The sequence below is a fragment of the Bos indicus genome, chromosome 9 (assembly GCF_029378745.1).
Source record: "Bos indicus isolate NIAB-ARS_2022 breed Sahiwal x Tharparkar chromosome 9, NIAB-ARS_B.indTharparkar_mat_pri_1.0, whole genome shotgun sequence".
NCBI classification, from domain to species: domain Eukaryota; kingdom Metazoa; phylum Chordata; class Mammalia; order Artiodactyla; family Bovidae; genus Bos; species Bos indicus.
The window spans coordinates 70,043,952-70,057,357 of NC_091768.1; the positions used below are offsets into that span (position 1 = coordinate 70,043,952).

At 38.7% G+C, this 13,406-nt stretch overlaps 1 protein-coding gene across 1 annotated transcript in view; it reads left to right on the plus strand.

The window, feature by feature from the left end:
* Nucleotides 1–5,804, plus strand: part of ENPP1 (ectonucleotide pyrophosphatase/phosphodiesterase 1) — a 73,231-nt gene extending 67,427 nt beyond the window's left edge. The window contains exon 25 of the mRNA XM_070796166.1: nt 2,012–5,804. Within this exon, the coding sequence (XP_070652267.1) occupies nt 2,012–2,182 (171 nt within the window). The 3' untranslated portion in view covers nt 2,183–5,804. The remainder of the gene's footprint in view (nt 1–2,011) is intronic.
* Nucleotides 5,805–13,406: the final 7,602 nt, after the last annotated feature.

Consider the following 13,406-nt stretch of genomic DNA (forward strand, 5'->3'; position numbering starts at 1 on the left):
GATCAAAACGTAAAAACTTTGTTGACGTCATATGGCTTAGTCACTTAATCCATGTATAAATTCTGGGCCCTCCCCTGGAAAAAAAAGGGCTGCAATAGATTTATACTTACATTTTACTAACCAAAATGATGTTAAGTGCCTTGAATTAGGTGTTAAGTTACTTTTCTATCTGTACCATTCCAAAAGCTATCATACCGATAACTTAAATATAAGCATTTAACAAATTCTATAATGGCAGTGTAACAAGAAGACACTGAATATTGGATTTGAAGCAGAAAGTGAATTGTTTGAAGGTGTATCAGATATACTTGGTCTTCCCTGGTAGCTCAGATGGTAACAAATCCACCTTCAATGAGAGAGACCTGGGTTCGATCCCTGGGTTGAGAAGATCCCCTGGAGAAGGGCATCGCAACCCACTCCAGTATTCTTGCCTAGATAATCCCCATGGACAGAGGAGCCTGGTGGGCTACAGTCCATGGGGTCACAAAGAGTTGGACATGACTGACCAACTAAGTACATAGCACATATACTTACCCCTTCTGTTTCATGTCTGAAATAGTGACTAAGGATTAGCTGGATTTGGCTTGAGAGAACAGATGTCTTTTATTTATTCATGTAAATGCTGAAACAGATGGCCAATATCTACTGGCCAAGTAGTCTACTGAGTCAGGCTCTTCCCTTGAAAGCCAGAGAGAGGGTTGCTGGAGTGGAGGAGACTGAGTATAACAGCAGTACTGGGTGGTGGATGCTGGAAGCTAATGGAAAATGGAAATTATTGATCTTTTATGTGAAAAGTCTGTATTTATTATTTGCAACTAATAATATCATCAGGGCACATGAACCTTTATTGAAGTATGTCTTTAAAGTATAATCATAGCACACCAGCCCGTGGATATGTTCTTCATCTGACTTTCTCCAGTCGCCATTTTCAGAAAAATTTACACCAACATATGGATGTATGATTTCCATCTCTGCCTCCATGTGCCAGAGCATAAGCCTTTAATTCTTTTTTGATCTCATATTAGCTAGAACTTCACTACTTCACCAGAAGTGAAAGTGTATTTTTCCACTTCCCCTAACCCTTTCTTCATTGCAGCTGTGTAGATAACTGATTCTGATAAGAACTAGCATTTGTATAGCTCATTTGCACACATCATTGTGTTTGATCTTTAGAGCAACCCTGTGAGGAGGGCGCAGGTAAGAGAATTCGTATTCAGATACTAAATAACTTGCCTCAGTTTACCTGGTAGGATGATGGTAGAAGTAGAACTTGAATCCAAGTTGTTGTTCAGTCACCCAATCATTCTGACTCTTTGCAGCTCCATGGACTGCAGGATGCCAGGCCTCTCTGCCCCTCACCATCTCCCAAAGTTCACCCAAGTTCATGTCCACTGCATCAGTGATGCCATCTGGCCATCTCATCCTCTGATGCCCTCTTCTTTTTCTGACCTCAATCTTTCCCAGCATCAGGGACTTTTCCAATGAGTTTGCTGTCTGCATCAGATGACCAAAATACTGGAGTTTCAACTTCAGCATCAGTGCTTCCAGCCAGTATTCAGGGTTGATTTCCCTTAAGATTGACTAGTTTGATTTTGCTGTCTGAGGGGCTCTCAGGAGTCTTTTCCAGCACTGTCGTTTGAAGGCATCAGTTCTTTGGCATCATTCCAAGTTCCTTTCTGCTAATTCCCATATTCTTTCTACCATGGCATGTTACTTCTGTTTTCCAACATTTTTAACCCCATACTTTGGTGTTTCTTGCACCAAGGCACTGTAGGTACATCTGTTCCACATATACTTTCCTCAGATTTGATACATCTACTAAACAAACATGAATGGTATGTATTGGAAGGTGAACTGCTCAAGAGCAGGGATTATGCCTAACAATTCTCATGGCATCTGCCATTTAAGAGACAGGGTGTCATGGCTGATTACAACGAGGGAGATGCAGAGAGTGTGGGGAAGGTGGACTGACTATTGTCCAGTGACTTTTCTTCCTTTCCCACCCTCATAGCACGGGAAGCATGAATCCTTATGGGTTGAAGAACTGTTGAAGCTACACACAGCTCGGATCACAGATGTTGAACACATCACCGGACTCAGCTTCTATCAAGAAAGAAAAGAGCCAATTTCAGACATTTTAAAGTTGAAAACACATTTGCCAACCTTTAACCAAGAAGACTGAAACTTTTTTTATTCCAAAAACACAGCAGTAAATCTTTGTGAAAGAGCCTTCTGTTTTATACATCCTCTATTTACACTGTTGCATTGTTTGGAGACTGTCGACCAGAGTTAGAACTGGGAATCCTCTGTGATACACGACCTTCTCAGGGAAACTTGTGGCCTCCGCATAACAGTAGGAAGGTGTTCCTACTGGGTCTCACACATGTTTGAATGTGTAAGAATTGTTCAAAAAGAAAAAGAAAAAAAAAAGAATTGTTCAGATTTGGGAATAAAGACAGATCATACCTAAAACTGCTCTTCTACTTCTCTTAAGGGCAGAAGGAGCTGTGAACATTCTCTGGACACCAGATGTTTGAATCATATTATCATTAATAAATTTCTGTGATGCTGACAAACACCAGACTAATGAATAGGATTGGAGTAGACCATGTTTCATTAGTTCATTCACAGGAATTTAAAAGTGATTCTGGATTCTTTTTAACTTGGATATTCATTTATTTTAATTTTAATCAGAAAAGTTAATGGGAGCAGAAATATTTGAAGCCCTATTTTTATCTCTTCTGTACACCCCCTCAAAAGCTAACTATTTTTAAATTGTAACTGGGTTTCTTCCGATTTAATGATTCTTTCAGGTTAAACTTTGAGGGACCATCTGTACTGAGTGTATCTACCCTTTATAAAATTTAGTCTACATTTGTACCAAAAAATAAAAATATTCCCAATCTGATCACTGATAATATAGGTTGAAAATAACTCCAATAATGGTTATTTTATACCGTTAAAAGTGTGTCTTGTCTTAGTGAAACTTCATGGGGCTTGTCAACTCATGCAAGATAGCATTTTTCATCCAAGTAATAGAAATGTTTTCCTCTATACACAAAAATCACTCTATTAGCAACAGAGCTGTACTGTTCTGAGATGTTCATTTTGAAGTTCCATTGATTTGAAGAGAATGTATTACCATCGTTTTATATCTTCTTAATACTCATGATAAATGAACTTGATTTTCTTCACTTCATAGACTATATATATATATATATATATATATACACACCCTTCAGTACCAACCTGTGAATGTTCAAAAGCTACATTCATTTTTTAGGCTACTTGAGTCTGATTTAAGTGTTATATTATTAATAACACCAAAGGTCTGTATTTGTCCTTCACATTCCACTTGTTCTTCAATAGCATAGGGGCCCCAAAACCTTTAGATAATACACTTTGCATCTGAAAATTATTTACTTATTTAGAAAGTTTCATTGATTTTATTTTAGTCCCACAGGTCCCTGAAGTTCTATAAATTTATTCTTTTCCCCCAGTCTCTTTTTTCTCTGTTATTCAGATTGGGTAGTTTCTATTGTTCATTTCTATTGCTCTGTCTTCAATTTCACAGATTCCTTCCTCTAATTTCATTTTGCTGTTGAGCCCATTCATTGATTTTTATATTTCAGTATTGTGGATTTTTTGTTTCTAAAATTTCCATTTGATTCTTTGTAGCTTTTATTTCCTTGCTGAGAATTTTTCTCTCTTTGCTGAGACTTTCCACTTTTGCATTTGTTTCAAACATGTTCATAATTGCTTATTGAAGCATTATGATGGATGTTGTAAAATCCTTGTCAGATAATTCCTACATGTGTTGTCTTTATGTTGGCATCTGTTATCTTTTTTTATTCAAAAATATTTTTCTGGTTCTTGTTGTAATAAATGATTTTCAGCTGAAACCTGGACATTTTAGGGGTTATGTTTGAGACTGTGGATCTCATTTACCCTTTCTGCTTTAGCTGACTTTAGCAGGAGAATGGGGGGCACTATCCTATTAATGCCAGTTGTGTTAGAGTCCAGGAAGTTTTACCCTCTATTGACACTCGGAGTGAGGAGAAACCCTTGTTGCTGGACAGAGTGGGAATTCAATATCCTACTCTATCTCCATTGCTGCCTCCCTGCCTGGGATGTGCTGCTGCTGCTAAGTCACTTCAGTCATGTCCAACCCTGTGCGACCCCATAGACAGCAGCCCACCAGCCCACCTTCTCCCGTCCCTGGGATTCTCCAGGCAAGAACACTGGAGTGGGTTGCCATTGGATGTGCTGGGTTCCTCATTGGTGCTCCCATGTCGTCTTCACTGATGCTATGGACAGGGGTGGCAAGGAAAGTGTTTTTGTTTTGTTTTGTTTTGTTTTAATCACTATTGGGAATAAAATTACCAGTTTCCTACTCAGCCTTCTCTGATGCTATTCTGGCAGAGAACTTGGGGCAACTCTTCACAGCCTGGCAAGCCCCTGTCTTTCCTGACATGGTGATGTTTAGTTGGAGTGGAGTGGTTACTGTTTTCTTTCTTGCTAGGCCACTCCTCTTCTGGTCCTTTGGCTGGAAAGATAGCAGGCCTTTCTTGGGGCTTCTTTTTGTCCTTACTTGTTGGAATTTCCAGGTTTCTGACTTTTTCAGCAACAAGTCTGGGGTATATGAACTAAAAGAAAACCCAGGGAAACTCATTGCAGTGTTGCTCCTTGGGTCTTGAGGTCCCTAGCCTGTCTGCCTTCTCCTCTCCACCTTTTAGAATCTTCCTATGTTTCTTTTATATATAATAACAAAGCTTTTTATCTGCACTTTGCAGAAGGATATCTACTTCTTTATAGAAGTATCTTTCTGATTTTTATATGTCCTTCACATACAGACACAGTTGCCTCTACATAGAATATCTTAGCAGATCTTAATTAAGTGGATAGACGCCTTTCCCCTTTGCCAGACACCAGGAATAACAGAAAAAAAATAAGTTATAGTCTTTTGGGGGCTTCCCTGGTAGCTCAGAGGTTAAAGCGTCTGCCTGGAATGCGGGAGACCCGGGTTCGATCCCTGGGTCAGGAAGATCCCCTGGAGAAGGAAATGGTAACCCACTCCAGTACTCTTGCCTGGAGAATCCCATGGAGGGAGGAGACTGGTAGTTTACAGTCCATGGGGTCGCAAAGAGTCAGACATGACTGAGCAACTTCACTCACTCACTCACTCATAGTCTTATTAGTCTTGAAGAAAGGGAAGAGACATAATAAGTGTAAATGATCCCAAAAGTGTGGCAAATGTTATAATGGAGCCATGGGCGGAGTGCCAGGGAGCACGAAGGAGGCACTGGGTGCTACTTGGCAGTGAGAGTGGTGATTTGCCAGAAGTGGTGATGATTGGGCTAGAACTTGAAGGATGAATTTGAGCTCTTTAGGCAAATAGGTGAGGAAAGGGCATTTTAGCCTCCCTTGGATTCATACATTTTGGGCATTTTTCCATTTACTGTTACTTCTGATATTTTCCACAAGTGTCACTGTGACCAGTTTACAATATGCAACTATTTCATTTTTCTTTTGTTGACCTGTTCTTAAAGGAAATGTCACAATATAAATTCTGTGCTGACTCTTTAAAGGGAAAGGCATGCACATCTGTTCCTACTTAGTTTTCAGTTGCTCTTATACAGCATTCTTTTTTTGTCCCCTCTTGTCTTGAAAGAGACCCTTTCTTTTACTCTTTAATCAACTTAAAACATACGATTAATTTCCATTTTGAATGCTATTTCACATGATCATGTATGGAAATGTTTTTATCTTACTTTTCTCAATAAAGGCCATTTTTTCCTTTCAAATGAACAGCAAAACTTTTATTTATCCCTAATTTTACTGCCCTGTCTCTAGTCAGTACTTCTTAAATGAGGTAAGTAATTCTCATGCAAAATTTTCTACTTGGTTAGTCTAGTGATGGCAGAGCAAAAAGTCAGGTGAAACCTAAAAACATTTCCAGGAATCAGAGAAAAGAGGGCAAGTCTTAGGGAGAATAAGGTGAATGCTCAGGTTCCAGTGGGATAAGGAGAGCCATAGGTCAGTTGGCCTGATTGGTCCTATTTAAGGAGATAAGAGAGACCAGACTGGGAGAGAGCTGAACCACCGAGTCCTGCAGGAGGCTCTGACCCCCTCTTGACTATTTTCTGCCACTAGCTGCAATCTGTCCTGCCTGGATCTGTGGGTACGTGTTTATCTATAATTGAAACTGTTGAACTTTGAAACTAAATGTGATCACACTTCCTACTGAAGCCTAGCACAGGAATTTAGTATGTAGGTGCTTTCATAAGCACCAAGTTAAATTTCTTTATGACTATAGTTCAAGGACATTTTCCCTGATTTTTGATCAGTCTAAATATTGTAAGATAGAAAAAAATTCTATAGAATTAGTGTCTCTAAGCTAAGAGATGTGGATTTACAAATAAAAATTGTGTATCCAGAAGACTGGCTGCTTTCCTGTGTGGATGTGGATGTGTGTATGGAAGGTAGGGGCAGGGAATGGGTGGAGCTATATCTCTAGGGACTGCTACTGAGTACAAGGGGTGTAGACGATTAACCACAGCTGTGTTGTCCGAAGGAGAGACAAGATCCAAAGTTCATTTCAGTTTCACAAAGTGAATAGCCATTTCTGACGCGTGACTGATTATTCTTGTTTTTTGGTATTTTAATTACATTTAGCTATACTTCAAAGTAAAAAGAACATATAAATGCAAGGCATATAGAAATATCTTTCCAGTATTTAAAATGATCTGAAACCAGAAGGAAAGACTCCAACTTGTAACATATAAATTTTTTCAACATGAAATTTTCCTATTTATCTTCTCCATAATATATAGTGACTGGAAAAAAAAAAAAAAGATGTTTACTAGAAATCATATCTATACCAGGAACGAAAGATGTATAAAATACATTTAGTTTACTAGGAATGAGTATTACACCTATGGGATGGTAAAAGGAAGCAATATAATCCGACCCCAATGCAATTGTTTTAAATTTAACTTCATGCTTGCCCCCAAGCACTCAATTCAGGGGATGATTTGAGGATTTTAATAAAAATATCTAACATATTATTTTAAAAACTCATATCCAATTTCACTATATATCAGAAATTCAGAATTCAGAATAGACTTCAGCTTTCACAGAAGAGAGATACAAAACAATTTAATAAAGATACAGGAAATGAGATTTTTACATCTTTTGATAATTTTGTCCAATGCTGTCCAGGTATTTTTCACTATCAAAGGTCATTTCTGCCTACACTTAAATGCAGTGGTTTTGGGTTTAAATAAAGGAGGAAAAACAGGGGTTTCAATGCAAAGTTTATAAGTTAACGAAAGCTTGAAATGATTTTAAATAAATGAGAACAAAATATTCTCAGTCCAATGAATAGATCTCATTGCTCCAATTTTCACAATTAAAATCTCAGATAAAACCTACAATTTTGAGTTCTCTGTCATAAACTATTCTATACCTTGTCACAATTTCACTGTCTTGAGTTACTCAGTTTTGTTAAAGTCTAAACAGAAACAAGCTGGTAAATCTATGGGGCTTTTATTTGTGTACTATCTTGTTTTTCAGGTAACACCACTGATTATCTCAGTAGCACACTTTAAGACTGCAACTAGATTAGATTCAATTAGAGCAAAACTGACAATAAGTTTCAAAGCTGTGCTTACTCTGTTAAGGAATTAGGCATTAGGGACAAATTGGGGAACAGGGCAGATGGGATGCCTGTCCGCTTCCTTGGTACTTATTTTAAGTTCTAGCCCAAGGCACACTGGGGCTTCCCTGGTGGCTCTGCAATGCAGGAGACCTGGGTTTGATCCCTAGGTCAGGAAGATCCCCTGGAGAAAGGAATGGCAACCCATACTCCTGGTATCCTTGCCTGGATAATTCCATGGATAGAGGCTACAATCTATGGAGTCACAAAGGGTCAGACATGACTGAGCTACTAACACTTCACTTCCTTATGAGTCCTTTTCTCTATTCCCATAAGGGATTGATCATGTGATCATACCCTCCTAGACCTTGCACCTCCCCTCAAGACTAGACATTCTGTAGTTGTCCCAACTGCCTGTGTTCCATGACCTGAGCACAATGTTGCTAGATGGCGTTGAGACCTAAGAGATTGTCCCCAAACTCCTTAACCCACTCCCATGCTAGATCTAAGTACATGGCTTGCAAAAGGCAGGCTGCAACCATAAAAGATAATAAAATAGTTTCAGGGTAATATGGTTATAGGTACAAGAGGATTTTTAGCTTCCATCTGGGGTTTCCAGGGAAAGACCTGGCAGGATCATCTCTTAAAGAGAAAACATTACCATAAACTGTGTAAGGAAAACGAGAAGTCCCAAGAAGGTGCATCATCTATACGTCTCTCAGCCTGTGATCTTCTGTTAACTTTGCTGACTGTATCCTTTGAGCTTATTCCAGAATACTGTAATTTTGATAAGATGTGTGTTGAATGAAATTGAGTTCACTGTTTCACCAGGAGTACAACTCAATACTGTAGGATATTACCCCCTCTTCCCACCTCCCCATCCCTGTGGTTTGAATTATCAACAAAAAATTAATCAATCAAAGAAGGGATTGGGAAATTTTAACTGAGTCAAATCCGAGGACTATAATCCGGGAAGAGCATCTCAGAAAGCTCTAAGAATTGTTCCACCCATTAGAAGTCAAGGCACAGTTTACATAAGTTTTTTGAGGCAGAGTGCAAGTCGCTCAGTTGTGTCTGACTCCTTGCGACCCCACAGATTATACAGTCCATGGAATTCTCCAGGTCAGAATACTGGAGTGGGTCGCCTTTCCCTTCTCCAGGGGATCTTCCCAACCCAGGGATCGAACCCAGGTCTCCCGCATTGCAGGTGGATTCTTTACCAGCTGAACCACAAGGGAAGCCCTTGAGGCAGAAGGCTGTATATTAAATGATGCATTATTGATTATATAAACCAGATTTCAGCACCATGATGGTGGGTCATGTGATCCTTTACAAAATCAACAGTATTATCTTCTAAGGAGTTATCTTGTTGGCACTAGGAGAATGTTGCTGTTTATGGTTGAATAGGCATTCCTGCTGATGGGGGAAGTTTGGTCAATTCATAATGTAGCTACCCAATGCCTGGTGCAGGGAGAGGGGAGGCCAAAGAATTTTTATGTTTACAATTTTCTTATCTTGCCATAAGGATGAATTTCATTTACATAACTCTCATTTGGTATTTATCATGTATTTCTTAAATTGATAGAGGATTTTCACGTATTTATTGTCTTGTCTCCAAAGTTATTTCTTGAGAACAGAAATTAGCTTTATATTCTCTGTTTCTAGCGCAGCACCTTGCATGCAGTAGCTGTTCAGTCTGAAAAATGACCAAGTGAATAAAAACCAGTGAGATGATCCTAGCAAAGCATCCATTTAAGATTGCCAAAACATCACAGGTTACAGAAATGCAGCTGAAGGACAATCCCACTGAAATGAATCATTCTTTGCATCCCTATTTTTAAGTTCCAGATGGAATTTTCAATGGAATATTTTTTTAAAAGAGTTCATTTGTAGATATATTTCTAGTGCACAAAGCAGATTTTTTTTAAAATAAAAAGAGATCAAGAATGCCTTTCAAGGGCCATTCACAGTTGTTTCATTGACTGTATATCCTGTGGAAAGTATGATGCCTGATGAACTGAAAGCACAAGAGGGAATTTTTCAGTTTTGACATGTCAAGTGGAAACCCCTCCACAAAGCACTTAGTGTTTCTCCAATAACAAGTTGTCATAGATACTCACTAGCAAAGGTGGAGGTGCATGTCAGTGTCATGCATGCTATGTAGCCCACACTCCAGGAGCAAAAACTTTCTTTTTTTTAAACCAAAGAAGCTACTTGTGTTTTATCAACAGGATACCACAAAGGCGTGGGCAAAATCAAACTGAACTGGTTTAACCCAAGACGGACAAAGAAAGCTAAAGGTCACTACTTTCCGTATCTTGATTTCTCTCTGTTTCCATACCAACCCCTCAAAGCTGACAGACACTGGCCCTGACTCATTTCTGTGTTTGTTTCAAAAGTACCTGGTGTTGAGCAGAGACGCTTTGCAGCTGTACTGGGAGAGACACCTGCTTTGAGAGAGACACAGCAATCAGCTGCCCCAACTGGGCTCTTACTTGACCACAATATCGTGCTTGCACAGATGAAACCTGGGGGAGTGTAGAGTTACCTCTGCTGTATCACCATGCTAAGATCTCCCCACAAGGAGGGATTTGCACTATGCTTGGCACTATGCTGTGCACAAAGGAATTTGGAAGACTGCACGTTCCTGGGCTGCCCCTTGAAATCCCCACCCCTTTCCTGGAGCCCTGTCGATCTGTCTACCTCTTGATCCTTAAAATTCCCTTACTCCCTTCTCCTGGGAAACTGTTGCTTTTGGTGCTCAAGCGCCTCTTCTCTATTCTCTGGCCATTGAATTTTCATTCAATGGTTTGGTGTAAGTCTATCTTGCTTGCTCCAAACTCTGTGTTCTTATTGGCAGTGCAAACCTGAGTGAGAAAGAACCTCCTGACTGAGCTCAGGATGGGAATGGAAGTGAAGGGAGTTCAGTTCAGGTAGGGCCCCAAGAGGGGCCCTCACATTTGATCTAGTTCTTATGTTCATCAACTCCAGTAACACATTCTGCAGTGGGAGAAAACAGATCAGCCTGGAAAGAAATAAGTAAGTGGTAAGAACCACCCCGGAGCAACTGGAACAAATAGATTTCAGGCGACTTCCCTTTACCAAAGAAGAGAGATTTTCCCCTTTCCTAACTCTTCCTCCTGTTTTTGAAATTTAGGGCAATTGTATCTAGCATTGCCTATGATGGTAGTGAACTAAGAAGTGTTAGAGGTGGGTTAAGTCACCTCATCCCTCTCTGATGGAAGGTTGACAAATGACTAAACTTAATAACCAGTGCATCAATAATATTATTATGACAACAAAAGTATTTGAAATGAGATCAAATATGAAAATTATAATAAATACCCATTACTGGATGCTTATCTTGTTCCAGACATTGCGTTAAATGGTTTACATATATTTCCTGAACAATCCTATAATGTGAAAAAACTCAGCTAACTGTGGCTAGTGGGTTATCCCTGGCAGGGACTTGAACTCAGATCCTGGCAAAGTTTATATGTTTAAGGAGTATATCATGTTGCCTTCTTAATAAACACATGGAAAATGTTCAAGTCATCAAGTTCTACTCCGTCAGTAATTGAACTGTAAAACAGTTCTTGAAATACATTTATTAATAGTGTAATATTAATAGTAGGACATATCACGAATTTTTCAAAAAGCTTTTTAAAAACATAACCAAGATACATTAACCCTCTATTGAAAAATGGGCAACAGTTTGGATTAAGGCATTTGTAGGAAAAAAATGCAAAGAGAAAACCTAAGTGCATAAAAATGTTTTACTTCATTAATTAACATTTTTGTGCTTACCACATGGGGAAAAAACTAAAAAGATGCAAATCTCCACTGTTTCAAAGTTAATAGGCAGTGAGACCTCGAGAAGGGCATCACAAGGCAAGATACTCTGACATCTCTGACAGTGATTTGATGATTGTGTTCTGAAGTCTAAAAATTGTCCATAAACACTTCAGTCTTCAGTTTGAAGAACTTTCAGTTCTTCAAATTTGTTCTAAAGAAGCCATTATCCAACTGTCAGAAGATACAAAGTAATATTTGATCTAAATGGTTGGCTATTATTAGAGAAACAGTAATGATATAGTATATTCACTGAATACACTCTTAAAATGTGATGCTTATCTAAATTTATTAAAGTAGAAAACTTCACTTTCAATTTCAATAGGAATTGAAAATGACAGCTTCTAAAATAGCATATGATAATGTATCCATTTTTGTGAAAGGAAAAAGAAAATCCCTTTTCTTCCTCTTTCCCCTTCCTTTTCTTCCTTCTCTTTCTCTCTATTGTTCGCTCTGGAAGTAAACACCTTAAAATATTAACAGTAATTATATCTGAGTGGCGGGATTTGGAATGATCTTCACTTTCTTGTTCCTCTATAATGCATTAATTTCATAATCTGAAAAGAAACAGTAAAAATTCAGTTAGGCAAAAGGTATTTTAAAAATTCATGAAGTACCTGAAGTGTCTTTCCCCATATCTATGTAGGTGGTAAAAATTCCAAAGAGCACAAAGTACCCAGTACCGAGGGAAAAGAGCACAAAGTACCCAGTACCGAGGGATATTGACTAGATACAGATTAATAGTTTATACGTGCCATTCACTCATTACACTGCTGGTTGCCGTGGCAATGCTAACACAGTTCCAAAAGGCACATTCTGACTTGAATTCTGCCATACCGCACAAGACATTTGTCTTTTATCATCTTCCTTTCCATTTTCTGCATGCACACACACCTGATCCAACTTCCTTCTGATCCTACTTCCTTCTAATGTATCAGAGAGGAAGTGTGGTTCTTTTCTTCCCCAGCCCTGACTCCTCACTGCCTGGAGGACTTTGTTTTCTTAATGATTAACCCTTCTTTCTCACACACACATCTCTGATTCCTACCTCTGAATGATCCCATGTCTCTGCTTTGACTATGCGTGTATCCTATTTATCTAAAGTATTAACCCGGCTGCGTTTGCCCCCTCTGACTCCCTCACAATCTCTCACTATGGGAGAGAACAAAAAAGTGACTGGTTTTTATTTCCTGACTTTATGTCTTCACGAATCTCTTCCCTTTGTTTGAAACTCCGGTTTCAGATCACCTCCCCAAACTTCCTTACTTCCTATAACCTGTCTTAAAAATGTAATAATTCCTGGGAATCCCTGGTGGTCCAGAAGTTAACACTTCCAGTGCAGGGGGTGTGGGTTCAGTCCCTGGTCGGGGAGTTAAGATGCCTCATATGTCATGGCCAAAAAACAAAAACATAAAACAGAAGCAATATTGTAACAAATTCAATAAAGAATTTTTAAATGGTCCATATCAAAAAAATTTTTTAATAAATTTTCCTAATTGATAGGTTTTCTTTTTATTTTGGAAATTTAAAAATATATTGTAAAATATACAACATATTTTTAAATTTCCAAAATAAAAAGAAATATACACAATGGAGTATTACTCAGCCATTAAAAAGAATACATTTGAATCAGTTCTAATGAGGTGGATGAAACTGGAGCCTATTATTCAGAGTGAAGTAAGCCAGAAGGAAAAACATAAATACAGTATACTAATGCATATATATGGAATTTAGAAAGATGGTAACAATAACCCAGTGTACGAGACAGCAAAAGAGACACTGATGTATAGAACAGTCTTATGGACTCTGTGGGAGAGGGAGAGGGTGGGAAGATTTGGGAGAATGGCATTGAAACACGTAAAATATCATGTAAGAAACGAGTTGCCAGTCCAGGTTT